The following is a 27,792-nucleotide window of genomic DNA, read 5'->3' on the forward strand; positions in this document are numbered from 1 at the left end:
CGCCGGGGGAAGAGACATGCCTCAGGACGCCGCAGTCGGAGAGAATAGGGCATGCTTAATGTGCAGCGTGTGGGCCCCGCCCTGGGCCCCCAGGGAGCGGGAGGAGGCTTCCGTACAGACAAAGGCCACGCGCCTAAGGAAACATCTCCCAGAGGGAGCCCAAGAGCCCAGCATCCTTGCAGATCCAATGGAGTCCTTGCGGGAGGGAAGGTGGATGGGGACCTCCGCTGGGGTCATGTGGGAGCCGCCCAGTCGGGGCTCTTCGGGGCCTTGCATGTGTGCACATCCAGGGCCTCCAGGCAGTCCTGGCAGCGCACAGCACAGCACCAGTGGAACTTACACTCGCACTTGGTCATCCGGGTGACGCGGGAGGTGTCATAGCCTCTCCCACAGCACATGACTTCGCAGCTGTCCATGCCTCGGGAAGTCAGGTTGCACACACGGCCTGCTGTACCCGGGGAGCCTGGAAGACAAGCCAGGGGGTGTCACTGAAATGGTGTGGGTGGAACACAGTATGCTTCGAGAGGAAGAGTTACGTTGTCATCCTCCAGGACGGGGCCCTGATGCCACCTCACCACATCCCGGGGCTGTGCCACCAATTGTGTGGACCCACGGAGCACGTGTCAACCCTGGGGGCAACAGCAGTGAGCACCCTGTCCAGGAAGAATGGACGTGAAGCTTTGGAGCTGCCTTGGACGTCCTGACTCCAGCATTCCCACTTCTAAGTTGGATAGGCCAGATCAGGATGAAAGAAGGAGCCGTACTAGTCCTCTCTCTCCCAGTCTTAAATCACATTAAGGAAGCAGTGGTCAAAGTTAGCTCTGTTGGAATTTGTTGGGGCATGGAACCCTCCAACGGTGGGGATTTTGTCTCCCCAGACTTGATTACACTGGCTTATTAGAAAGACAAGAGAACTCTGGTTGCTGAAGGGCAGGTGTGGGCATCATTTGTGTAAGGCCTTGAGGAGGGAGCAATGCCCAGCCTGGTTTATCTTCCATGCTTTGGTCTAGTGGGTCATCTAGATGTGTGTGAGATACCTGGTTGAAGCCAGGATTCTAGGTCTTTGATAAACAAAACTGGTATGAAAAGCCTGTTAGAAATGACTAGTGGACATTGTCTTAGTTAATTAGGATGATGCTTGCTGTTTGGCAATCCATATTTATGTATTTGTTTCTCAAAGAATCTCAAAGCTAGGAAGCCTCCTTTTTTTTTTTTTTTTTTTTGTGGTACGCGGGCCTCTCACTGTTGTGGCCTCTCCCGTTGCGGAGCACAGGCTCCGGACGCGTAGGCTCAGCGGCCATGGCTCACGGGCCCAGCCGCTCCACGGCATATGGGATCTTCCCAGACCGGGGCACGAACCTGTGTCCCCTGCATCGGCAGGCGGACTCTCAACCACTGCACCACCAGGGAAGCCCTAGGAAGCCTCTTAATTGTTCTTTTCTTGAGGAGGCACCCAGAGTTCTTTTACAAGAGCCTTATCTGGTAACAGAACCAATTGTAATGGACATTTTTAGAGAGTCTGCTCAGCTTACAATGACCCTTTCTGCAGAGAGCAGGGCGCCTGGCAGCCATGGTGAACAACGTGACCCTGCTCTCTTGGCAGCAGGTGACTGGGCCAGGGGTGAGCACCGGACTCGAGCCGGGCCAGTGAGGTAGATTTCCCTGAGGGTTTGTGGTTCTGATGGGAACAGTTAGTACAAATTCCAAGTATAAACACAGCAGCCATTGGCAGCCATGTACCATGATGAGGTCTGTGGACGAGAAGACATCACAGAGAGACGAGAACGAGGCAGATGTACAGAGACAGTGAGGATAAGACATGGAAAGGGAATGCTGCCCAGACCCTGGACTGTTTTCTGGACATTTCTCTCTGAGGTCTGGCTGCATTCCAACCTTTGGATACCTCGAGAGACTGTATCCTTATAGTAAATTTCACCTTTCAGCTTAAAGCACTCAAGTTTCTATCACTTGCAATTGACAATCCTAAATAACCAACAAACCTAAACTCTTTATTAAAAACAAAACAAAACAAAACAAAAACACCTTTTATCGGGATGAAAAAGACAGTGGCTTCATTTTCCATTCCTCCATCATTTAACTAGGAATTTTTCCCTCTTCATAGCTCCTCCAGTGCCTCGTGACTCTGTGCTTATCACATTCCACCTTGTGTTCCAATTATCTATATAAATGTCATGTTGAGCTGCCTGTCAAGAATGACCAAGGAAGCAGCCAGGTTCAAGCAGGGCATGGGGTCAAGAAGAGGGGTAGGGGGGGCAGGACTTGCTCTGCGTGATCAGACCACTGACAGCAGGAAGACAGGCAGGGCAATTTCATAAGGACAGGAAGGACGGCAAAGGGCCGGAGTCAGGGTGGCGGGTGGGTTAGCCAGGGATGGCCCTGAGCCTACATCGTGTGCTGAAGAAGCAAAGCGTTGGAAGAGACAGCAGCTGGGCCTGGATTCGGGGCAGCCATCGGGACAGTACTCAGAATCCCTGACTATGCAAAAAGGACTGGCTGCCACATGCTGCCTCTCTTAACAGCAGACTCCTTTACTTAATTCAGTAAACATTTAGCGAACGCAAACATGTGTGAGACACTGTGCGGCTACCTGGGGTTTCTGGCGGTGGCCATGAGGAAATAAAATAATTAGGATTCACTTCCTATTCTCAGGGAACTCATGATATAATGAAGAGATAAATATGTAAAGAGTTATTTCCACTACTTCAAGATAACTGCTCCATTTGCTGAAGACCTACTGTAGCCAACGGTAGAGTTTTGTGAAAAACACCGCTGCAAAGCTCAAGACAGTAGAGAGAGGTTATTTAGGGCTTGGACAAATCAGGGTTCAAATCCTAGCTTTACCATGTATCAACTGTGTGACCTTGGGCACGTTACTTAATCTCATTAAGCTTCAGTTTCTTCCTATGCAAAACTGGGATAAGAACAGTTCCTTCCTCATAGGGCTGTGGTGGGGACTGAATGAGATTCTGCCTGGAAGCTCCCGGCATAATAAGTGCTCAATAAATGTTAACCATTCATTCACTTAACAAGTATTTAACAAGAGTGCCTACTATGTGCTAGGCACAGTTCTGGGAGCTTGGGCTGCTGTATCAGTGAACAAAGCAAAGATCCTGCCTGCCTCGAGGAGTTTATGTTCTAGGGGGGTAAGCCAAGCATATTATAATAATGATATTTATTAGTAATAATAGTAGAAAACAGGATCAGAAAAGGAGCTGTTAATGGTTTTGTAGAGGAGGTGGCATTACAGATATGACGTGAAGGATAGATAGAAGATTTGAAGGGGAGAATGGGGTGACAGGCATTTCTGGCGAGAGAGAACCTCCCAGCAGAAATTCAGAGGTCAAGTACACAAGAGACTGTGCAGCTTCAACGTGGCTGAGGCAGAGGGTGTGTGTTAGGCAAAAAGCATGGAAAGAGAGGTTGGAGCAAGAGGTCAAAGAGTCTTCCTGCCTTGCTGCAATTTGGATTTTATTCCATGGTGGGTGGTGAGCCAGTCCAGATTTCTATTCAGGGAAAAATATGTTGCAATGATAAATCTGGAAGAGTGGCTTGGGGCAGAGAGGTATCTTGAGGCTGTTGGATTAGTCCAGGCAAGAGATAATGAGTGGAGACAGAAGTAGGACAAATACAGGATGGGTTGAAGAGGAAGAATCCCTAGGACTTGGTGACCCACTGAATTAAAGGGTGAGTTGGATGGTGGGGCGTGTCAAGTAGGAAAAGACTGAAAACTGTTCATCTGGTTCAACAATAAGGAGGTAACTCGTGCCTTTTGATGAGAGCAGCTTCAGTGGAACAATACGGATGGGTGCAGTGGATTGAAGAGTGAACAGGAGGAGAGGCCAGGTGATGACAGAGTGTGGGCAGTTTGCAAGAAGCTTGGTGATGAAGTGGACAAACGAGCAGAGCTGCAAGGACTGATGAAGCTGAAGGTGGAACTTTAAGGTGATTTCAGGCCATTCCGTTGATCGGTGGTTTGCTATACAGCAGGAGTTAGATGATAACATTGTGTAAGTTTTCATTTATATAAAGTGCAAAAGTGGGGAAAACTAGTCTGTGCCATTAGAAGTCAGGGTAGTGATATCTCTTGGGGAGGTAGTGAAAAGGGGCCTGAAGGGGGCTTCTGGGGTACTGATCTCTTCAGGGTCCTGATCTGGGCGCATGTTACCTGGGGGTGCTCATTTGAGACAGTTCGCTTAGCTGTACGCACGTGGTACATGCCCTTTGCCGGATGCATTTTATATTTCAATAACAAGAAGAGAAGGGGGAAGGGAATGAGGAAGAGGAACAGGAGGCAGCAGCTAAGGCCACAGACGCGAAGACTTAGCGGAAAAGTGTTCACCGCAGCTGGAGCGTAGTGCTCAAAGCGGGTGGTGGCAGGAGATGAGCCAGTGAGGCGGGCAGAAGCTGCCTGTGAAAGGCCTTGTGTCACGGGCCAAGGGGTTTACGTTTTAACCAAGGGCAGAGGAATGCTATTGAGAGTTATTACACAAAAGGGAGACATGGTTTGACTTGTATTTCAGAAGAATCACTATGGGTGACTGGATTGAAGGGGGCCAGGGTGAAGGCCAGGAGACCAGTTAGAAACCAATAAAGGACTCTGGGCAGGACACGATGTGGCCTGGATGGAGACAGTGGTAGTGGCAATGGGAGAGGTTAACGGACTCGAGGGAAGCTGAGGAGGCTGCACCTCAGGACGTGGTGACTGACTGGACAAGCGGCTGAGAGGTTGAGGAGAGTGGAGAGGTGCTCCCAGGCTTCTGGCGGGAGTGCCGGGGTTTACGCGGGTGACATTCCCTGAGGTGGGGGACACCTGGGAGAGGCAGGCTTTGGGGGAAGATAACGAGCTTAGTTTTCAGCGTGTTGAGCTGGCTGTGACTGTGTGCCATACAGGCAGGAATGGTCACTGAAAATCCTCTCTGGGACTCAGGAGAGAGGTCAGGATGGAGATGCCGATTATGAAATCTTTGGCAGAGGTGGCAACTGAAGCCTTGGGTGTGAATGAGACCCCTAGGGGTTGTGTGAAAAGTGCTCTCACCTGCCATCTCAGAGGCAACTGAGTTTTTACCTTTTATGTGTTTTGTTCATAAGCCCTGCACATCAATAAGCATTCCTCACTTCCACTGACATGCATTTATCAGAATATAAATACATTACCATGCAATTAGAATTCTTTATCCCCTTTGCGGCTATGGGGCACAGGGGCCAGGACAGGGAGGCCAAATGTCTCATTCCTGAATCAGGCTGTGGGCCTTTTACTGACATCGAACTCCGTGGTCTTTCCCTGGCGGCTTGCAAGCCTAAGGAGGTCGAATCGTGTGGTCTAACTCAGCCTGGACTAATGGTCCTGGTGGGTTTTGTCCCCCAAATGCAGCAAACTGAACTAACTAGACTCCAACTGAACAGAAGGTTGTTCAGTGGAGTGGTCTCAACATCATCCAAACTCTGAGAGGAGCAAAGTGACGGCCGCTGGCAAGAGCTTAACTAGGAAGTGGTTTCAGAAAAGGAGACAAAGACTCTGGCACTGAGCCTTCTCAGCAGTTCAGTGTTCAGCTACACAATGCTGGAATTCACGATGAATCTGAACCTACCACTCTCCACTGGCTGCCCAAACAGGGCATAATGAAGGCCCAGAAGAAAATGTGAGATGGGTTTTTGAAGGTTGAGAGCCATTGATATGAGAACGCTGTGGGGTCGCAGCCCGGAGCAGCAACGGCCCCTCTGAGGGATCAGCGGCGCCAGGATGGGCCAGCCGAGGGGAGGACGAGGCTGCTTAGTGAAGGACTACAAACTGGCCCTGCTTTGGGCTTTGGCTCTCATTAGATCTGATGACAGACTGCAGGGAGGAAGGGCAGTTTTGACACTTGCTGCCGTTTGAGGAGAATATAGAGCCATTTCCTCAAAACCCTGAAAAGAGAGTTTGCCAGAGTACAGAAGCTACACAAAACTTGTTGGTATTGCTTCCTGTATTGAAATTATAATGACTTCCCATTAGCCTTTGCAAGACAGAAAACATCACCATCACCATTATTCTTGAAATAAAAAGAATCAAGACTATACATATATATATATATATATACACAAGATTATACGCATATATGTGTGTATGAGAGACAGAAAGAGAGAGCGCTCACATGTGCTTTATGAAAAGGAGCCACTGAGTTTTATGACCTGGCTGCTTGTTTAGTTCTGAATATTTGCGACATATACTTTTAGATCTCTTTTTCTAAATAATGTACCAACTTATTAAGTAATGAGTCACTCATTAGATGATCTGATGACCCCACCTAGGCCATAACAAGAGCCCTGGGGAAATAAAGCCAGCTACACCTACCAGAAGAGCCAGTTTTCACATTTTCAAAGCCAGAGAGAGCTGAAGTTCTTCCATCCTTTCTTTTCTTCTCTTTTTCCCCTCTTCTTTCTTTCTTCCCCCTCTACCTTCTTTTTTATCCTCTTTCTCTCCTTTTTGTTCATAACTGGGGCCAATATTTGTGGAGCACTTACACAGGCCAGGCCCTGGGATAAGCCTTTGCCTGTATTATCTCATTTAATTCTCATAAGTGCTTATAAAGTAGGTACTATTATCATCACTGTTTTGGAAATGAGGAAACAGAAGGTCAGAGGGGTTAAGTGACTTGCCCGAGATCACACAGCAAGCAGGTGGCAGGGTCAGGATTTGGAGATGGAGCTCTTGACCTTGTGATTTGGTCTCGTGTCCCGCCAGGCCCCAGAAAGCAGGCTCATGTGTAACAGTATGTGATCAGTGCTTTAGCAGATTTCCTGTTCTCTCCCTTCATTATTTTATTAACTGAAGAACTTGCAAAGGTCCTGACATATAACTCTTTGGAGGGGACCTTTTCCTCCAATGCATGATATGCCGTAGACAATTAGGACACCGAAGTCTTGTGAGAAAGTGAACAAGGCTTGTTAACGTGGTATTTGTAGCTTACCCTGCATTTTTCCTGTACTGATATTCCTGTTGAATTCCTGGCACCTTTTTGAGGAATGAGACAGACCAAATACTTTGCAATACCAGAACGCACATCTCCAAAACACGCGTGCTCCCAAGTTGGTTCTAATATATGTTGCTGATGTGGCTACGACTGAAGACTCTGGGAGGAGCCGTCCCTAAGCTGAGCTCTCTGTTCAGGAAAGCCTATAGCACCAATTTGCATCTCACCAAAAATGAAATGGCATAGCTTGCTCACTTACCTAGCTCTTCTCAGACTTCATTCTAAGATTCTCTGTGCCATTTCCAAATGCCAAATTGATCTTTATGGGTCAAATATTTGCATCATACAATATCTACAAAGCCTGTGTGGCTGGCTCTAAAAATACTTCAAAGGAGAAAGTTAAAAAATACTTTTGAGTAATGGCCCTAATATTAGTCTCCCACATTGATATGTTAAATGGATAAACACATATTTAGATGCTTCAGATTTAACATGTTTATTTAAAAGATCATTTATATTGCTTTATAATGTTATTTCTTACTACACTTTGATTTACTCAGTTCACTTAAGAGAAGTGACAAGTTGGAAGCTCTTCTCTCTGACTTCCCTTTGCCTTAGGTTTGTGAAGTGTGCCCAGATGTGTGACCTGCCTGGGTACAGATCCCAATCCCCAGACAGTGTGGTACAGACTCAGGTTCAGCGGACCCAAACCTTCATCTATCATCTTCATACCGCACTGTCATTGGATCATCTGCCTAGAGTCAGTGCCCGTAAAATCCGGGCGGTCTGTAACCATGGGAAGGTGCGGGTTCCAGCCAGATGGACCTCTCTCCTCCCACAGGTGTTTTCCTCACCCTGATTCACACAAGAGCTCACATATGCATGGGGAAAAAATGAAGAATCAGAGTTTCTAAGTCACATAAGTTTGGGGCCACATAATGCACCTTTGGTGAAGCAATGCTGAGGGAACATTACAGAATCAAGCATCCCATCCCCAGAGCTATAAAATTAATGATGGAGTCAGGGTTCCCAGTGCAAAAACACTTCTGTCTCCCCTGACATGCATCTTCCTGACAGCGGAGGAGGATGAAGGGCTTTTGCTAATAGTTCCCAGACCCACACCTCAGGGACCTGGAGAAAGGGCAGTCGCTCTCTCGCTCTCTCTCTCACTCTCTCTCTCTCTGGATGGGCCTGTATCTTTGGAAATTCCTACCACTCCAGGCTGACAGAAGCCCATATGTTGACTGTTAGGGCATAAGGCAAGATTCACTTAAGCCCGTCATCCAATAGGCTGTTTCTCCTCTGGCTGACTTACACGTTGTCATTCACAACACAGATTTATTGAGGGAAGAAAAGAATGTTAAAGAGCAAATGTTAGAGACCGCACATTCATCTACTTGGAAGGCTTCCCCCTTCCTCACATCAGTGATTGCAAAGCTAAAAAGCAGGGAAGGACAATGTCTCTCCACTTATCTCAGAGGGTTTTCCTCAACATTTTCATAATAACTAGGACAGGTTTGACTGGCACAGGAAAGCATGTCCCATTAAATTAGCAAATCCTATCGTGGAATTAAAGTTGTTGAGGTTAGACTGGTCAAGGTTTTCCATATCTGGCACTAGCTAGCCTACCCAAGTTCATTTCCCACTGCCCTCCACCCGTATCCTCTAGTCAGGCCGTCTCCTGAAGAGACTTTCTGATGTCACAGCCGTGTAGACTGTTTGCTCATAAGAGTTACTCTTATCTGCTGCACTGGACTTTCCTCGAACTCCTTTAGATTGAAAGTCTTCCCATCCTTCAAGATTCAGGCCTACTTCAGCACCTGTCATAGAGCGCTCCCTGGCTGCTCCAAGCCCACCTGGACCACCTTCCTAAGTCCTATAATGTTAGCACGTCAGCCAGTAGAGCTCATACACTGTTTTGAAATGTTTGACGATTTCTCATGCATCTTGCTTCCCAAGGACAGCATTAGGTCTTATATTTCTTCTACATACTGCATAGTTCTCAGGTGGTCAAATATTAAAAGCAATTCCTTAAAAATTAAGATCAGCCTCCCCTCCAGGGAGGGGTCACCCAGTCCCCAGGCACTATGGGAGAATAGACCAGCTAAAAGCCAGGTTTTAATTCAAATTATCTCACTTGATACACAGAGAACATATACAAGAAGTGTGGCACATTTTTAAATGACAGAAATTCAAAATGACAACTTAAGAGAGTCTGTGGCATCAAGTTCAGGTTGTGTTATTGCAAACTTAGAGTAAGATTAAGGAACAATTCATTCATTCATAATTGAATCATGGGAACCTTAGGAATTTCTAGGTGACACACGTATCTTAAAAGACCCAAAGAAGTTAATTTGCCCAAGACTACCCAATTAGTAATCAGTAGAAATAATAATAGGTAGCACCAAAGTCTCCTAATCTATAATACAGGGCTCTTTCCCTAGGAATATGAAATTTGCATATTTTAAAAAGGAGATTTACCACACTAGCACAAAATAGGTTTCAGGGGGAAAGCTTAAAGGAAGTAAGCAAATACATTATTTTACAGTACTTAAACATTCTTTTGCTTGCAACACATTAATATGGTAATTAGAGATAATTTTTTTCTATTTCCCGAAAAAGTAAAGGATGTCTATTTGGTAAATCCTTTGTTGTTAGTAGTTAAATTATGTCAAAGATTTCAAAATAAGAAAATAAAATCTTTTTTTCCTGCAATTTTCTTTCTTTTGAAAGAAAAACTTCCCTTTTTAAAAAATTTTTCACAAATTCAATCTGATTGTTACTTTCAACTAATTCAAATTAGGGTACTTTTTAGTGTATCCTAAAAGTATAGTAATTCTAGCAAATCTATATTCCAAAAGGTAATGCAGATTTATAGATCATGCCTATAACATAAAATAGCACTGGAGGTAAAAAGTATTTTGCTATGTTAACAATGAAATCAGATGAACTACCCAGTAATCCCACTGATAACAGTAAATGAAAAAGGCCCCCCCAAAGAGTAAAAGAACTGAGTATGTGGTGGCAGCTAAAAGCAACAGATAGAGTCTGCTGCTGCATTTATTTGAGACCTTTGATCTCATCCAAGGAAATGGGCAGCCAGCAGCATCTTAAGCTCTGTAAATGCCCCACTAATGCACTTAAATATGAGGAAAAATTCCATTTAACACTTAAGCTTAAATGGGAATTTTCACAGGCTGTGTATTATAAAGTAATCAGTGATGAGTGAAGACGTGCTTAGTAATTACCTGTCAAAGGAAGGTAAAGTTATCTTTAGGCTATGACACTGCACCAATATAAGAATCTAGCTAATATGATGAACATATTTTATGTTGTTTATAGCTTGCCATTTAATTCAATCCAACACATGTTTATGTACTAGATGCCAGGGACTCAGTGGTGAACAGACATAGTTCCTGCCATCATGGAATCAGAATCCAGTGGGACAGACAGGAAAAATGGTGACTTAGAAGCCTCACCAATATATTTTTAATATCATTCTCTCCTGTTCTAGCACTTTTGAGGTATCAGCTCATGAAATTTCTACAATAAAGCTCAACACAGAAAGGAATGGATAACTGATTCTTTACTTTTCAAAGTGACAAATGTAAGGTAAGACCTTGTAGTAGTGCAACGGAGTGAGGACTGAAACCTAAGAAAATCACATTCCTGTCCAGGCAGGGTTCCCCAGCACCTAGCCTGAGTCTCCTTGCCTGTCACCCACCTGGCTCCTCCACAAGGACGAGGAGGCCTATGAAACCACGAGGGCAAGGACTGAGTCTGTCTACCTCATTTTTGCATTCCTGGGGCTTATCATAGTTTCTGGCATATAGAAGAGGCTTAATATATATTTGTTCCATGACGAGATGAGGGAGCTCAGGTGTCCTGGTGGGAATTGTACATTTAGTATCAAAACAAGGTCCATTGCAACAAAAAGAATAAAATATCTAGGAATAAACCTACCTAAGGAGACAAAAGACCTGTATGCAGAAAATTATAAGACACTGATAAAAGAAATTAAAGATGATACAAATAGATGGAGAGATATACCATGTTCTTGGATTGGAAGAATCAACATTGTGAAAATGACTCTACTACCCAAAGCAATCTGTAGGTTCAATGCAATCCCTATCAAACTACCACTCACATTTTTCACAGAAATGGAACAAAAAATTTCACAATTTGTATGGAAACACAAAAGACCCCGAATAGCAAAAGCAATCTTGAGAACGAAAAATGGAGCTGGAGGAATCAGGCTCCCTGACTTCAGACTATACTACAAAGCTACAGTAATCAAGACAGTGTGGTACTGGCACAAAAACAGAAATATAGATAAATGGAACAGGATAGAAAGCCCAGAGATAAACCCATGCACATATAGTCACCTTATCTTTGATAAAGGAGGCAGGAATATACAGTGGAGAAAAGACAGCCTCTTCAATAAGTGGTGCTGGGAAAACTGGACAGGTACATGTAAAAGTATGAGATCAGAACACTCCCTAACACCATACACAAAAATAAGCTCAAAATGGATTAAAGATCTAAATGTAAGGCCAGAAACTATCAAACTCTTAGAGGAAAACATAGGCAGGACACTCTATGACATAAATCAGAGCAAGATCCTTTTGGACCCACCTCCTAGAGAAATTGAAATAAAAACAAAAATAAACAAATGGGACCTAATGAAACTTCAAAGCTTTTGCACAGCAAAGGAAACCATAAACAAGAACCAAAAGACAACCCTCAGAATGGGAGAAAATATTTGCAAATGAAGCAACTGAAAAAGGATTAATCTCCAAAATATACAAGCAGCTCATGCAGCTCAATATCAAAAAAACAAACAACCCAATCCAAAAATGGGCAGAAGACCTAAATAGATATTTCTCCAAAGAACATATACAGATTGTCAACAAGCACAATCATTAGAGAAATGCAAATCAAAACTACAATGAGATATCATCTCACACCGGTCAGAATGGCCATCATCAAAAAATCTAGAAACAATAAATGCTGGAGAGGGTGTGGAGAAAAGGGAACACTCTTGCACTGCTGCTGGGAATGTAAATTGATACAGCCACTATGGAAAACAGTATGGAGGTTCCTTAAAAAGCTACAAGTAGAACTACCATACGACCCAGCAATCCCACTACTGGGCATATACCCTGAGAAAACCATAATTCAGAAATAGTCATGTACCAAAATGTTCATTGCAGCTCTATTTACAATAGCCCAGAGATGGAAGCAACCTAAGTGTCCATCATCAGGTGAATGGCTAAAGAAGATGTGGCACATATATACAATGGAATATTACTCAGCCATAAAAAGAAACGAAATTGAGTTATTTGTAGTGAGGTGGATGGACCTAGAGTCTGTCATACAGAGTGAAGTAAGTCAGAAAGAGAAAAACAAATACCGTATGCTAACACATATATGGAATCTAAGGAAAAAAAAAAAAGGTCATGAAGAACCTAGGGGTAAGACGGGAATAAAGACACAGACCTACTAGAGAATGGACTTGAGGATATGGGGAGGGGGAAGAGTAAGCTGTGACAAAGTGAGAGAGTGGCATGGACATATATACACTACCAAACGTAAAATAGATAGCTAGTGGGAAGCAACCGCATGGCACAGGGAGATCAGCTCCGTGCTTTGTTACCACCTAGAGGGGTGGGATAGGGAGGGTGGGAGGGAGGGAGACGCAAGAGGGAAGAGATATGGGAACATATGTATATGTATAACTGATTCACTTTGTTATAAAGCAGAAACTAACACACCATTGTAAAGCAATTATACTCCAATAAAGATGTTAAAAAAAAAAAAAGGTCCACCCACTGCTATTGGCTGACATGGTGTTCCCTTGTTTTTCATCAGGTCACAAGCACAGCATTCAGAGGTTCTGCAAACCAGACCACACCACAGGGCAGGTCTAGAACACCAAACTCTGTAAGCCGTGGTTGGAGTTGTGTGTTCCTTTGGTACTGAGCTGTTTGATAAAGATGATTAATGTGGAAAAAACCGTGATACCCGAGGGAGGTCTTACATCGTTCACAGCCTGCAGCTCTCAGCCAGGTACAGGTAACCCCTGATGGTGAGAAAGTTCACTTCGAGCATTTCACTTTTATGAAAGACCTACATTGGTACCTGTTTTGTTTTTGTTTTTTTTTTTGGCTAACTGGAAGAAATCCCAAGAGAATTTTCGCTTTTACAAAAAAAGGCAAAAAGTGAACAAAGCGCTCAGCGTTTGTTTTTGCAGCAAGCTGTTAGAGAGGCAGTGCAAACCTGAGCAGCAGGGGTGACCCCCCATCAAGCTCCTCAGGACCCACACAGCATCTCAACATCAGGTCGCCATCACTTTGAAAGGAGTCTGTGAGGTATTGTGCTTTATCTCAATTTATCTTGTGCATCTATTAGCAAGATGTATCCTAAGGTAATTGCTTATTCGCTCTATACCATTTCGGCTTACGAAAGGTTCCATGGGAAGGCTCTACTTCCAGACAGTGAGGGAAACCTGTATCAGGTTTTCAGCAACAAGTTAAACAACTGTTGAACTCCATTTGCTTTTTGTACTTGACTGGACAAGAGGCGGAGGGTTGCTTGTGTTCTACAGTGGGAGAAGAGACCTCAGGGTGACCTCTGGCCCAGGTCAGGGTTTTTACAAAATAACCAGTGAAAGTGGCCTGTGATTAGGTGCAGACGCTTCCCTGGAGAGGACAGCAGCATTCCTTAGTTAGCGATGCACCTATCTCTAACTTAAGGGTTTCTTTGATTTACAGATGCCTGGGGAAATAACCAGAGAAGATAACCACAGAACCACCCTTCCCAGAAAGCCCAGTTCCTAGGTCTGCCCTCTAGTTTGGCCTGCAAAATGTCACATGCACAGCATCACATGGCTGTACCTACTCTCCGAATCTCTGGGGAGTATTTATAGTTGAACATCAGAGCACTCACCTTCTTCAACTGAAGACTGGGAGAAAATGTCTTTTGTTATTATTGTTGCCATAAGAAAATCTTCCTTAATCAGGTTTTGAGCTTATCATTTCTTAGGAGCAACTGAAGACATTAACACTCTGGAAGGGCTTGTCATTGAAAGAGGCTCCTAGGCAACCTGAGCTAGACATGGGTGAAGTCTCTCCACCTCCCACCTCCCTGCTTTGTGGGCACCTCATCCCATTATGTTCTGTGTCCTCGTGCTGACTCTTTATTACACAGCCCCCCAGTCACTACCATCAAATTTCAGGAAGTAAAGTGAGAAAAGTATAGATTTTGGTTTTGACTTTATTTATTTTGTTTTGTTTATCACTTACAGGCCATGAAATCTTGGGCAAGTTAACTTTTCAGAGGCTCAGTTTCCTTCTCTGTAAATGGAGGTAACAGCTGTGAAGATTCAGAGAAAATACACATAAAGCTTGTAGCCCACAGCCTGATTCTCAGTAGGAATTCACCCAAAGTTCCCATCACCCTTCCTCACCTGAGGTCTGGGTCTGTCCTCACCCAGGAATACCCTAGGGTCTTGACTCACCCTTCTGTAATTCTCACCAAAATTCACTAGTCCTGGTATCACCATTTCAGGACTTCACTAAAGGGCTGACTTGCTGATCTCTGTTAAGCTAATTCCAATGGAAGCTTTGATGGCCGAGATCATTTCAGTGTGCTATTCCCAGTAAAAGAGGGTTCCAGAAAACGTAGGGCCTTAATGTGAAAGGACACCCTCTTACACTGGGTAAGTCAGGGCAGGGATATTTTTGAATGACATTTATTTAGAGCTCCTCAAATAAAAAAGCTTTCTTTCCTTTGTAAGAGATCAGGTATTTAAAAAAAAAAATCTCTCTGGATTTCTTCTTACCTAATACTTATGGGAAAATCAGGAACCATGGACTACCTAAATCATGGATTTTTCAAATTTTGATATGCTTGAATTTGAAAAGCATACAGAATCTCAGGGGTTTTCCTGAGATTCTGATTCAATAGGTCTCTGAAGAGGCCCTCACTCTGGAAAATAGTGGACTAGACCTGCAGAGTTTACCCACTCCACAAGCCGAAATGACAGACAAGCCGGCTTACTTCAGTCAGGTTACGAGCGAATCCGAAGAGGCAGCAGGTGCTGACTAGCAAGACTGAAGTCTGCCAATTCCAAATACCTATTACTTGACAATATTCAACCTGCTCACCATCATTGCTTTTCCAAGTGCTGACAAGGAGAAGGTGCCCAGTCAGTTGAATATTAAATGTGCATGATATATTTTTATTAAAAGAGCAAGATAAAATAACCACAACACAGCAGAGTGGGTAGTTTGAGGTGTAATCTAGGGACAAGTTAATATCGATTTTAATAGAGCAAGTGAATATATATATATATATATATATATATATATATATATGTTATTTGATTTAAATTTTACTGCAAACTTCTGACTTATCTTAGAGCCTGGATACCTCTGATGGTAACCCATCTTGAACATGTTCCATTTACCAGAAAACAGGCCCTTCCTGATGTCGTGTGATCCTAGTGAGGGGAGAGACTCCCTCAGTGATGTCCTGACTCGTTAACTGTGAGTGCTTCTTTAACATACACCAGAGGATGTTAGCACTGACCCAAACAAGGGCACAGAGCCTGGAGAAGGAATGCCACTGAATTGGGCTCAGGGATCTCCCCTTCTCACAGGTCTCAGACTCTGTCACATCTCCCTGCCTCTAAAGTCAGAAGTTATGAGCTACTCCAGGAAGATTCCGAACCACGCACTCTGACTGACTTGCTAGACTGCATACTACAGAAATTTCCAGTAGAAAGTGGCCGGGAGAAAGCCTCATCTTTACACAGACCAGCACAAGGCCCTTGGCAGCTATGCGGGTTGAAGGAGGCTGTCTCAGGGAAAATCTGCATCTCATACGTGTGCTATTTGTATGTGTTATTTGTCCAAATATGAACAATGAAAAAAATACTGTCAGCAATCCAAACTTTTCTCTACATGATATCAAACGCCCTGAATCATATTTTCACTAAAAGAATCATCTCATGGTCAACAGAATTCAAAAGAAATATTGCGAGTTTTCATGGATGACTCTGGCATTTTTCTAGGCAGAAAAATAAAGGCATCAAGTGCAGTTCAGACAAGTTATGACTAACCTAGGAATCTTAGTGGAAATCTGATCTAAAACAATGGAACTGGCTACTTAAAAAATAGTAAGGTGGCTCCTGGTTAGTCAACACCAACCCAGAACCCAATTCACATCTTTTTAAATCAGAGAAGCTAAAATAAGCCTAAAATAGAGCAGAAATAAATTAGGAGAGGGGGTAAATTATATAGCCTCCCTCAGAAAGCCTGCACCTGCAGCAGTGTGCCCAGTGGCTGGTGCATTGGGAGGCAGAGTAAAATGGTTACAAGCGTGCGGAGACTCGGGCTCAAGTCCCTACTCTGCCTCATGCCCATCAAGAGTCTTTGGGCAAAATCCGTAGCCTGCCTGTCAGAGCCTCAGTTGCCCCTCCCATGAAGTGGGATAATAACATACCCACCTTACTCAGTGAGAGAATGTAGATCAAGCCCTAACACGTGGCAGGTGCTGTAGATGTGTCTGCTATTTTAGGATCGAGAAACAGAATTGTGTTCTGATACAGGCAGTAGAAAAAGCAAAGTGTACGGGAATAACTTAGTATCCTGAAGATGCAGCAGGGTCTGCGTCTCCTTTGTGGGGAAGAGAAAGTAAGGTCTTTATTTCAGTGACTATCTACGAAGCAGTTAAATGTTCATCAAGCATAACCACTTGCTTCACTGTGCAAACTGCTTCAATCCAAAAAACCAGAAAAGATGTCCCGAGGAAGCAGGTCCTCTTATGTTTAAAATGAGGTTTCTGCTTCACCAGGCCTTTCACATAATACATGCCCTGGGAGAAAGGTAAGGACAAGTTGCAGTGTTAGGGTTAGGAGCACAGGCTGTGGGGTCAGACAGCTGGACATCCGTACCCTCCAAGACCAATGAGATCTTGAGCTGGTCATTCACTTTTCTCATCTGTACAATAGGGATGATGATATCCACGGTGCTTATCTGATCTCAAAAAATAAGATGTGAATTTGGTTCTTGGTTGGTGTTGATCAACCAGGAGCCACCCTCTTCTTAGTCGTTTTTTTTTTCAGTAATCAGTTCCAACGCACTGATGTCATAGGGAGGCTCTAAGGATTAAATGAGACCATGTGTGCAATGGTCTTAGCCCAGTACCTGGCACACAGGAGTCAGTACATAGTTCCTAAGATGATCCTGATGTCATGAGCCCCCTGCCCGTCTGAGGAGCCTGAGGTTAAGCAGCTAGCTAATGGCAGAGAGGGACCCAGACCTCTGGGACCCTACTGTACCAACGCACAGCTTTCTTGGGGATTCGGCGAAACTTTGGCCTGACAGGTAGGATGACTTGTTAGAGGTCGCAAAGCATGTGAGGAATGCAGCAGGGCACAGCATCTGGCCCTTTCGCTCAGCAGTTATTAATCCAGAGGCTGCATGTACAAACTTGCTCCCGTGCTGCAAAGAACCAGCTCATCAAACCATGAAGGAAATCCAACCACTCGGGGACAAAGAAGAGGCTTTGGACTTCTTGTGACATTCCCTGGTAATCATGCCTCTTGGTCAGACCTGTGATAGGAGCTGCTGACGTCTGCACTGTTTTACTGTTTCCTTTGCAATTACTTTGGAATGAAAAACAAACTCAGAATTTGAATTCTAGGATGTTTTTCCTGGTAATGAATTCCCTTGCTTTCTACTAAGTCTGAAAAGTTGGCTTCAGCCAAGTTGGCTGTGGGCTCTCCATCACCTCCTCTCCACTGAGACTTGTACTCAGTGGAGAGTACAAGTACTTGTATTTTGTACCAGAGTCTTTGCATGGACTGTGCTAAGCAAGGAGTTCAGTGCTGACCGGGAGGGGCAAGAGGTGGAGGAAAGCACGCGTATAAAACCCACAGGTGGCAACAGCTGTGCTAAGGCTGACGGAGCTGCTCTTTGAGTGAGTTCAGGACAGAAAAGGTGCCGTCGTCAAGGGAAGGGTGTGGCTTTAATAAACGAACTGCCTCTTATGCAACCCTCTTCCACTGCTCACCGACAGCTGAGCCAGTGGGGATGAATTCTTGCTTTCAAGTATTTGGCAACTTTCTGAGCATTGTGGAAAGAGCAAGGGAGTGTGAAGTATGGAGGATTTCAGAACAGGCTAACTGTAAATCCCTGGGACCCTCTCCACAGTGACAGAGGTGGGATTTAAAGGGGCAGCAGATACACCGCAAAGCTGTCCTCCTCTCAGCCTCAGGATCACAGGAAAGATGCTGTGTTTCTATACATATGGACATTAACCCACTAATTAGAGTTCTGTCCAGGCTGAAGAATTTTGCTAATCTGCATACTTTGACTTTTTGCCATGTGCATTCTTGTTGGGTTCCCATTTCTCCAGAATCTGCACATCATCAACCGGTTTCTCCAGGTGCTTAGGAGAGCTCTCTGTGCACTTTAACTATGAATTATAAAGAACCTGAGCTTTGAATCTGCAGGCAGCAGACTGCACTTATAAGATTGGCAGGCGGAAAATACAGAACTTTGCACTTAAATTTTAACTCTGCATTTAAATTGCAGAGTGCTGATTGTTGGAATAATTAGGTGCTGTGAATAAAGTGTTTTGAACTTACCTGCATCCCGGTCCCGGATACAGTAGTCTGGAGAATTCTCAAAATACACGAGGTCATTTTTCGTTGGCTTTTTAAACCTCTTGTTAGCCACAGTGAATCCAGTGCCATCCTGGTTCATGACAACTTGGATGGCTCCGTTGTACTTCCTCCAGAGATAATCGCCCGTTTTTCTGAAGTCGGCCATGGCCAGCCAGCAGGTCCTCAAGGTACATGAGCCGCTCACGCCATGACACTTGCACTCCTGTTTCAAGAACCGCTTTACAGCCTATGGGAGAAGACGGGCAAGTTCAGTGGAGGCGGACTCCAGCACGTACATGTGAAGGATATGAAAAAGAATGTATATATATGTATAACTGAATCACTTTGCTGCACAGTAGAAATTAACACAACATTGCAAATCAACTATACTTCAATCAAATAAATTTTTTTAAAAAGGGAAAAAAAAGAAGTGACCAAAGACCCAGGATCCTGGGGCTCAGGACTGGGAGATGTTGGGGTCATTTGCTGATCTCTTCAGCCATACCACACTGCAGCAGGTGGCGGGGGGCAGCGCCTGACTGCGAACGAGCTTCCCTAGGGGGATAACAAAAGCCCCACTAATTTGAATTTACTGGGGTATGGGGCCAGCTTGAAGAATGAGGGAATGAATTAGAGTATTTTCTAAAAATATATAGCTTTACTATCAATATATTGGAAATGTATACTATTACTCAAATTAACAAAGTAATCACTAAGCCCGTTTTCTTTCAATAGAACAATAATAGTGATTGTTCCTATTTCTGAGGTGCTTTCCATGTTCTGGGCATTGTGATAATGCTTTCTGAACTCTATCCTGATGACCCTGTTCTCAACGATCCTGTGCTACAGTATTTATTTTGCAGTGATTGAGGAGCAAGACTTACAGAGGTTAAACACTTGTCCGAGGTGACACAGCTGGTACAGGACAGAGTCAGGGTACACTGGAAAGTCAGTTGGTGACCCTCAGGGTGACATTAAATTTGGGAGATTATCACTCAACTTCGCCCAAGTTATTCAGCTTAGCAGGCAGGGCTGGGCTCGCTCTGTTGTTTCGTAGAGAGGAAGCAGAGGCAAGTGGGATGATTAGGGGCTCCCTCATCAGATACCAAAAGCACAGTGACACTCAGAAAGGCAGTGGGAGAGACGGGCCTTGGAGATCTCAAGTCTGAGCCTTTGATTCTCAGCTCAGTCATGGAGCAGAGGAGGAGAAACCTGCCTTTTGAGGGTCCCCATCCTCTCCATTTGCATGTCCAAGACAGAGGGTATCTAGGGTGGGGGGCATAGGCAGAAGGGGAATGAAACCCCTTGATGACATTATTCAAGGTGGCACTAGGAGCAAAATTCTTAGGGTAACGCATTGAGAGACCTATTTCTAAGAACTTGGAGGTGGTAGTTGGAACCTTGCTCAGCCCACTCCCTGAGGTTCTGGTATAATTGGTCTAGGTATGGGTGGCTCCAAAATGCAGCCCAGGTGGAGCTCCCTGCAGCACCCTAGCTCACCCTCCACCCCACTCCACAGAAACCAATGTTCCAGGCTGCCTCTCCCTCCCCGGAGCCTCACCCCAGGTAACTCTGCCCTGGTGTTTCCTCTTCCACAGACTCAGTTTCTGAACAAGGCTCTAGTATCAATGGGACTACGTGTGCAGAAATGTTCATCACTCCAGAAGGTCAGGCCCACAAAAGCATTCTAGAAGGAGCCAAGACAGCATGGTGGCTCCACAGTTGTGCATTCACTCATCCCCTTCCCAGCTCGGGCCTTGGCACCACAGGTTTCCCGCTTTGCCCCCCATGGAGGACTGTGCCCTGTTACATTTGAAATCTGTCCTCTTCAGGATGAGCCGGCTTTGGAGTGAAGGACAGAGAAGGAAGCAGGAGAAATGGCGTTAGTTTGGTCTCCCAGGTCCCAGGGATCTGGGCATCTTTAAAGGATTTCTTAGAATGAACTCCTTTTCTGGAACTACACTCCCCATATGGCCCACACCCTGCCCCCCTATCTTTATATTCCAGGTGTTTGGTATGAGGCTCACCGGGTAACTTGGACAGCAGGCCTCTGCCAGAGAAACACCCCTAGGAGGGCCGTCTTGGCTCCCCCAGTCTGCCCCATTTGGGTCACCTGTCCGGGAGCCCTCTATCCTAAGATCTAGATGGAGCCACACAGAACTCACTCCATGCCAAGTGCTTGGGAATTGACTATGAATGCTCATTCTTCAAAGCTTATTCCTTTAAAAGCTGGGTTATTTACTCATAAGTAATACTCCTAGATTTAAAAATAACAGGAAATATTACTTCCCTTTCTTTGTAATACTAGGTTTCCAGGTTGCAAATTTCGAACTTGGTAACTGAAGGGTTTGCATATTAATTTAAAATATGCAAATGGAAGGGCTTACATATTAATTATTTGATTAACTGAAGGGTTTGCATATTACTTTAAAATACACCTTGTGAGCCCTTATAAATACGCACAGCCGTGGCAGTCGTACACCCTGTTGATCATCATCATCATTCACTGTTGAGTGGCAGCAGCCACTTCCCTCTTCCTTGCTAACTTCTGTTCAGGTGTTGGGCAGCCACGTGCTTCAGAAGCGGCCCGGCTTCTCTCTGACCCGGAGCAGCCCAAATCAATAATACTAATTGCCACTGATTTTTTTCGGCAGAGGGCATGTGATGATTCAATTTGGGCCAATATGATGTTAGGAATAGTCTGTTGGGAGGCTTGTAAGAAAGGTTTCTTCACTCTTTAAAAGGGGAGAAAGTCCTTTTCTCTGTCTCTGGATGCAGCTTTCTGCAGCAGCCTCCTTAGGACATGAGGCAGCCAATGCAGGACAAGCAACAAGCTGCAGACGGCAGTCTGGAAGGACAGGAAGAACTGGGTTCTGGAGGGTGTTGCTGAACTGCCTGAATGAACCCACTGTGGCCCTGCCCTGCCTCCAGACTTCTCAGGATCCAAGATATTAAGTTTTCCTCATTATTTAGTGTCCCCGGGGTCTGTTACTTATAAGCGAAAGTATTTCCACTGGAACCATGGTCAGTTCTTTTTTTGTTTTTTTTTTAACATCTTTATTGGAGTATAATTGCTTTACAATGGTGTGTTAGTTTCTGCTTTATAACAAAGTGAATCAGCTATATGTATACATATATCCCCATATCCCCTCCCTCTTGCGTCTCCCTCCCACCCTCCCGCTCCCACCCCTCTAGGTGGTCACAAAACACTAAACTGATCTCCCTGTGCCATACAGCTACTTCCCACTAGCTATCTATTTTACATCTGGCAGTGTATATATGTCCCTGCCACTCTCTCACGTCGTCCCAGCTTACCCTTCCCCCTTCCCGTGTCCTCAAGTCCATTCCCTACGTCTTTATTCCTGTCCTGCCCCTAGGTTCTTCAGAACCATTTTGTTTGTTTGTTTTAGATTCCATATATATGTATTAGCATACAGTATTTGTTTTTCTCTTTCTGACTTACTTCACTCTGTACGACAGACTCTAGGTCAGTTCTTGCTTGTGGATTAATCACGGGCTTGACAATTAACCAAGGGGGAAAGTGAGACACCTTCTCTGGTACTGGGTTTGCTTGCATCTCCAGGCCCCATTCCTAACACACAGTCCGAGAAGTGCTCAATCACACCTGGGTGCTACCTCCACCTCTTCTATGTCCCAGGTTTGCAGACTTGAAATTCAAACCCTTAACCTTGAAGAGGGCAATACCCCACTCCATCAGCGAGGCAGAGGGAAGGGACTTAGACAGTAGTTGAGGTAAGAGTAAGAAATGGGATGGAGAAGCTCACGATAAGTTTGCCTAGTCTGGAAGAATTCCAATATTCAAATGTTGTAATAACGTTATAATAATACGCACCACATAGTGAGTACGGCACTATGTGCCAGGCTCCGCCCATTATCTTACTTAATTACCATGATTAGGCAAAGCGGATTGTTTTTCCCACGAAACCCGGGATCAGTGAGGAAAGTAAAATTCCCCAGAGTCACCCAGCTAGACAGAGGCAGACTAGGATGTGAATCAGATATGTCTCACTCCCAGATCCATGCTCTTTCTAAAAACACATTTAAAATCTTCATATAAATTGCACTGTGTTTTTCTCAACTTTTGAATTGTGCATACTCTGCTTCCCTCTATCCTTTTGAATAAATCAAGAATTAAATGAATAATACTAGAGACCTATTATAATGGGGCAGAAAAGAAGTAGAGATATGGGGAGGAATTACATTGCATCTTCCAAACTAATTGTCATCAAAAATCTATGAAACAGGCCATTCACAGGAGAAATACAAAGTACCAACAAAGAGACAAAAAGATGTTCAACTTCACTAGTAATCAGAGAAATGCAAACTGAAGCAATGTAACACCTTTTTTTTCTTTGCCTAGCAGGTTAGCAAATAGTAAAAAGATTGATAATTTGATAATATTTGGTGTTGGTAAGAGTATGGAAAGGAGATGCTATAACAAACTGTTGGTGAGAAGGTACGGTATCCTCTGACCTTGCGATTACACTCTGGAAATACCTGCACAAGTTTTGAAGGATGCGTACCCACATGGATATTCACTGCAGCATAATTAGCAAGAGCAAAATATTAGGAAAAAACCAAATGACATCAACAGGACAAGGGTTAAGCAAATTATGGTATGTGCTTAATAAAGGAATACGATGTGGTCTTTGATTAATGATGTAGATCATTCTTACAATATAAAAGGGTGTCAGATGAAAAGCAAAATGCAGAACAGTATATGTGGTATGATCCACTTTTTAAAGGCCTGCGTATGTGTGCATACACAGAGAAGAAGGAAGGGAAAGAATGTTCATTTATAATCTGGCTGCCGTTTGAGAGGCTGCTTGATCTGGAAAGAGTTAAAAAAACAAAAAAAAACCCCAGGAATTTGGGGATTGTTCTCTGGCACCTAGAGAGAGCCGAGCAGTGGTTCTCCTTCTGGATACACATTAAAATCACCTGGGGACCCTTTCGGTCACAGAGACCCTGGCCTCTCCCGGAGCTGAATATACCAGAACCTGCCCTGGGGGTGGGGCCTAGACTTGATGGTACTTCCGGTCTCAGGTGCTTCTAATACGCAGCCAGGCTGAGAATCAAGTCCACACCTGGGAAAGCAGCGGAGGAGGAAAGGAGCCCGCGCACCACGGCCAGAGTCCGGGGCCCACGGAGGGCCGGAGCAGGTGAGAAATTCTCGTGGAGGGGTCGGTCTTAGGACTTAGGTCCTAGGAACTGGGATATCTCATGACTGAATTAGAAGTTGTGTCCTACCCTATGTCTCCAAAATGTTCTGACTTCCAGGGAAAATTTCCCACAAGCAGCAGTTTGCGCTAGTGCTGCTTTGGAGGGCACGAAAGATGGCGACCAGTGGAGTAGAAGCCAAGCGCTCTCAGAGAGACAGGTTGCAGTGGAGGGTCGTGCCCAGAGGGACGCTCCCCCGGGGTCTCGGGAGGCGCTGGCTGAGGGAATGGTGGGCTTCCCCCGCAGGCCGCTGATGGAGCGGCTGCAGACCTTTTATTTGCACCTTAAAGGAAATGAGCGAACGAAGCGGTCGGGGGTGGTGGGGGGTACCTGGAGACATACATCCCAGGCGTTGCCAGTCTGGGGCTTTTTTGTGTTTGTTTGTTTTTAATTATTACTTTCAAATTTTAAAATTAAAGAACTATGTGAGCATGATTTGAAAAAATCAAATAGTCCAGAAAAGACAGTGAAAAGCAATAGCCCTGTGCTGTACCCTCTCCTCTTATCTCCCCTTCCGGTCTGCACGGCACAACCCCAGAGCGGTCACTTTTAATGCATTCTGCCCTTGTGGTGGTTCCCCAAATGTCTATACGACCAGTTCTGTGCTAGCTGACCGCCAGCTTTGTGAGAAACAGAAAGACATCCCATCCTCCAGATACTATACGGACATCCACCGGGAAATTCTCTTCATAACTAAACAAATCTACAGTGACAGTGCAGTGAATGGAGCCCTCTGGAGAGGGGCGCCACGCACTGCTGGCGCAGCTGAGTCCGGCAGCTCTGCCAGTCACTCTGTTTACGTATGGGTCAACATTAGATAGTTCCTGATAGACTTCTTGTGGGGGGTGAGAACTTAATTCACACCTCATTTCCCTCACCCAGCTCCCAACATGGTTCTGTAACGGTTGGTTCTGATGAGCGCTCTGACTTCAAGGAGCACCCTTACCCCTCTTCTAGTTCCAAAAGTTACTGGTGCTTTTTCTTAGGAGATGAGGATATTTGTAGCCCTTCCTTCCTCCTCCCCTTCTTCCCAGTCTCTGTCAGCAGGGCCTGTCCTTTTCTTTCTTTTTTTTAGGATTACTAATAGATTTTGCTGTTTTTACTTTTTGTTTTGAAATGATTTCAAACTTACAGAAATGTTGCAAGAATAGTACAATGAACTCTTCACTCAGATTTGCCAATTACTAAATATTTTGTCCTATTTGGTTTGTCATTTTCCACACACACACACGCACAGAGAGAAAATAGTCTAGATACATAAATTTCTTATGTTTGAGAGTACATTGTAGACATGGCATCTCTTAACCCTGAAATACCACAATACTATTATCAAAATCAGGAAATTTAACATCTTTGGTACGATACTATAATCTACATACCTTCTTCAAATTTTGCCAGTTGTCCCAATAATGTCTGCTCCCTCCACCCCCCCCCCCCCCCCCCCCTCCCCCCCCCCCCCCCCCCCCCCCCCCCCCCCCCCCCCCGCCCCTCCTCCTGCAGCTTGCTCCTCCTCATTCTCATCCTTCCTCTCCTCCTCCTCCTCTTCCTTCTTCTAAGCGCTATTGTTTTCTCTCGTCCAGGATCCAGCCCAGGATCACATGTTGCACTTAGTTATCATGTCTCTTATAGTCTGGAACAGCTCCTCAGCCTTTCTTTGTCTTTCATGACATTGATTTTATTCATTCATTCATTCATTTATTAAGTACAAGGCTTGTCCTTTTGTGGTGACAAAGATGAGAGCATTAAAGTTCTGTAACAATAGTTAAGTCTCTCATGGTATGTCTAGATGTTGAATCTAAAATCTCAGAACAGTAAAGATGGATGTCAAACAGTTAACTGCATAACCAAGGACTGCATTTTATAATCTCTGATCCAATAGCATTGCCTCTGTGCTGAAGAAGAATGTTGCTGGAGTGAAGTTGGGCTTTTTCTCACTTTACTTGCTACCAAGTGTGTTTACTGCAACCTAATGTCTTCCACTCTCAGGCTCATTCCACCTGTTCCATTACTTCCCCCCGTTTCCTGCGGGTTCTGTGGTCCTGCATCTTCTCAGTCCCATCTGGACACAGCTGGGATCATGCCCTCCTAGGTGGACACTCTGCTCTGCCAGATGCCATGTTTTCTCTTTTTTTGGTTCATTCCTTCTCTTCGCTGCAGCCCCTGCTTGAGTATCTCCTTCAAGGCACATGGGCGATGCATTTTCTGAATCTTGTGTGTTAAGATGTCTTTATTCAGCCTTCACACTTGGCTAATAGTTTGGCTGGTTATAAAATTCTGGGTTGACAATAATTTTCCCTCAGAACTGAAGTTATTGCTCCACAGGCTTTGGTCTCTAGTGTTACAGATGGGAAGTCTGATGCCTGGCTGATTCTCTGGCAACTCATTATTGTTTTCACTTCACTTTCCCACCCCACCCCCCACATGAAAGGTTCTAGAAACCTTCCCTTATCCTTGGTGTTCTGAAATATCACAATGATATATTTAGGATTTTTAAAAAAAATTAGTCCTGCTCAACCCTCAGTGGGCCCTTTCCATCTAGAAACTTCAGCACTGAGAATTTTCTCTTAATATTCCACCCCCCGCCCCCCCCCACACACTTATTTAGTCTCTTTACGGCATTCTAATTAGTCAAGTTGCTGAACCTTCTGACTCAATCCTCCATGTCTCATATTTTCTCTTCTACAGTTTTAATACTTTCTTCCTGGCTTCTTGAGGAATAAATTCCATTAGACTAACACTCCTGGCTCTCTCCATCCCCTTACTCATTTCTCCCCAGGGTAGGACAACTGACTTATCCAACTGGTGAGTTTAGAAGAAGGAGCAGGGCTTGTGTGCCTGGGTTCCTTCTCTTTGGGCATCTGCCAGCCTGTGGAGCAGATGAGTTATGATCAGCTCCTGCCCTTCAGCAAGGGGGCTCCCTGCAGGGCCCCGGTGCGCAGCCTGGGATGGGGTGAGTAAGTCTGCCCAGCTCCCGGTGGAGTCGAAGCTTCAAAACTGCACCCTCCAGCGCAGCCTTCTTTTCAGTCCTGCAACAGACGCTGTTACTCCTTCTGTCTACCTCCCTTGTTCATTTTTTAGTTGGTTTCAAACTCAAGTGGGAAAGAGAGGTGATGTTTATGGTTCTCCATTTGTCCTTTGGGCTTTTTGTTTTATTTTCTGGGAGATTTCTTTGGCTTTCTCTTCCAAGTTCTCTCTTGTTTTCTAATTGTCACTTTTTCAAAGCATCCATTCTTGTTGTTCATGGATATTAATATCTGCTTGGATCTTCTTGGCTTTTAAAAATTTTTCTTCTCATCCCTGCCTGACTTACTGCTTGTTTGTTTGTTTGCTTTCTTTTATGCTTCTGAATTTAATCAAATATATGGTAATTCTTGGACAGTCTCTTCATATTTAAGAGTGAAGTCATAACAAAGTATTTAGGTACTCTGGTTATATGGTGGGGCTTGTGGACCAGAGGTTCGCTTTCTAGTGAGTAGGTAGGACACTGGCTGTTCTGGAGGCTCTAGCTGCAGAAAGCCCAGAAGGTTCGACACTAGACTTCCAGGAGTTCTGCTTGGGGGTGAAGGGGAGGGGATGGGGTTCTTTATGCCACCAGTGGGTTTTTCAGTTAATCCCAATTTTCAGCCCCATGCTTCTCTCCAGTGCTCATTTGTATCTGAAATTTTCTCAGGGTATCTTAGTTTCCACATCCCCCCTCATCTGCTTTTATTCTTCTAGGCTGAGGCTTCTCCATCCTGCTTTATGTTACGATTTCTTCATTCCCTTTCCACTTTCCAGAAATTTGTTGAGTTCTCTCATTTCTTTGACTATTCTCTTTATTGTTGATTTAAGCCACTTTTATTCCATTACTATAATTTTAATGAGGTCTGAGGGAGGAAGGAAGAGGTGAAATTGTATATGTTCTGT

General features: G+C 44.6%; 1 protein-coding gene across 1 annotated transcript in view; it reads right to left on the bottom strand.

Moving 5' to 3' along the window:
- Positions 1 to 233: 233 nt before the first annotated feature.
- Positions 234 to 27,792, bottom strand: part of WNT2 (Wnt family member 2) — a 44,033-nt gene continuing 16,474 nt past the window's right edge. Inside the window, exons 4-5 of the mRNA XM_029233972.1 lie at positions 18,628 to 18,892; positions 234 to 463 (exon numbers count right to left, since the gene is read on the bottom strand). Coding sequence (XP_029089805.1) covers positions 234 to 463; positions 18,628 to 18,892 — 495 coding nt within the window. The remainder of the gene's footprint in view (positions 464 to 18,627; positions 18,893 to 27,792) is intronic.

The sequence above is a fragment of the Monodon monoceros genome, unplaced genomic scaffold (genome assembly GCF_005190385.1).
Source record: "Monodon monoceros isolate NGI ecotype Baffin Bay Population unplaced genomic scaffold, NGI_Narwhal_1 Super_Scaffold_2, whole genome shotgun sequence".
In the NCBI taxonomy this organism is placed as follows: Eukaryota; Metazoa; Chordata; class Mammalia; order Artiodactyla; family Monodontidae; genus Monodon; species Monodon monoceros.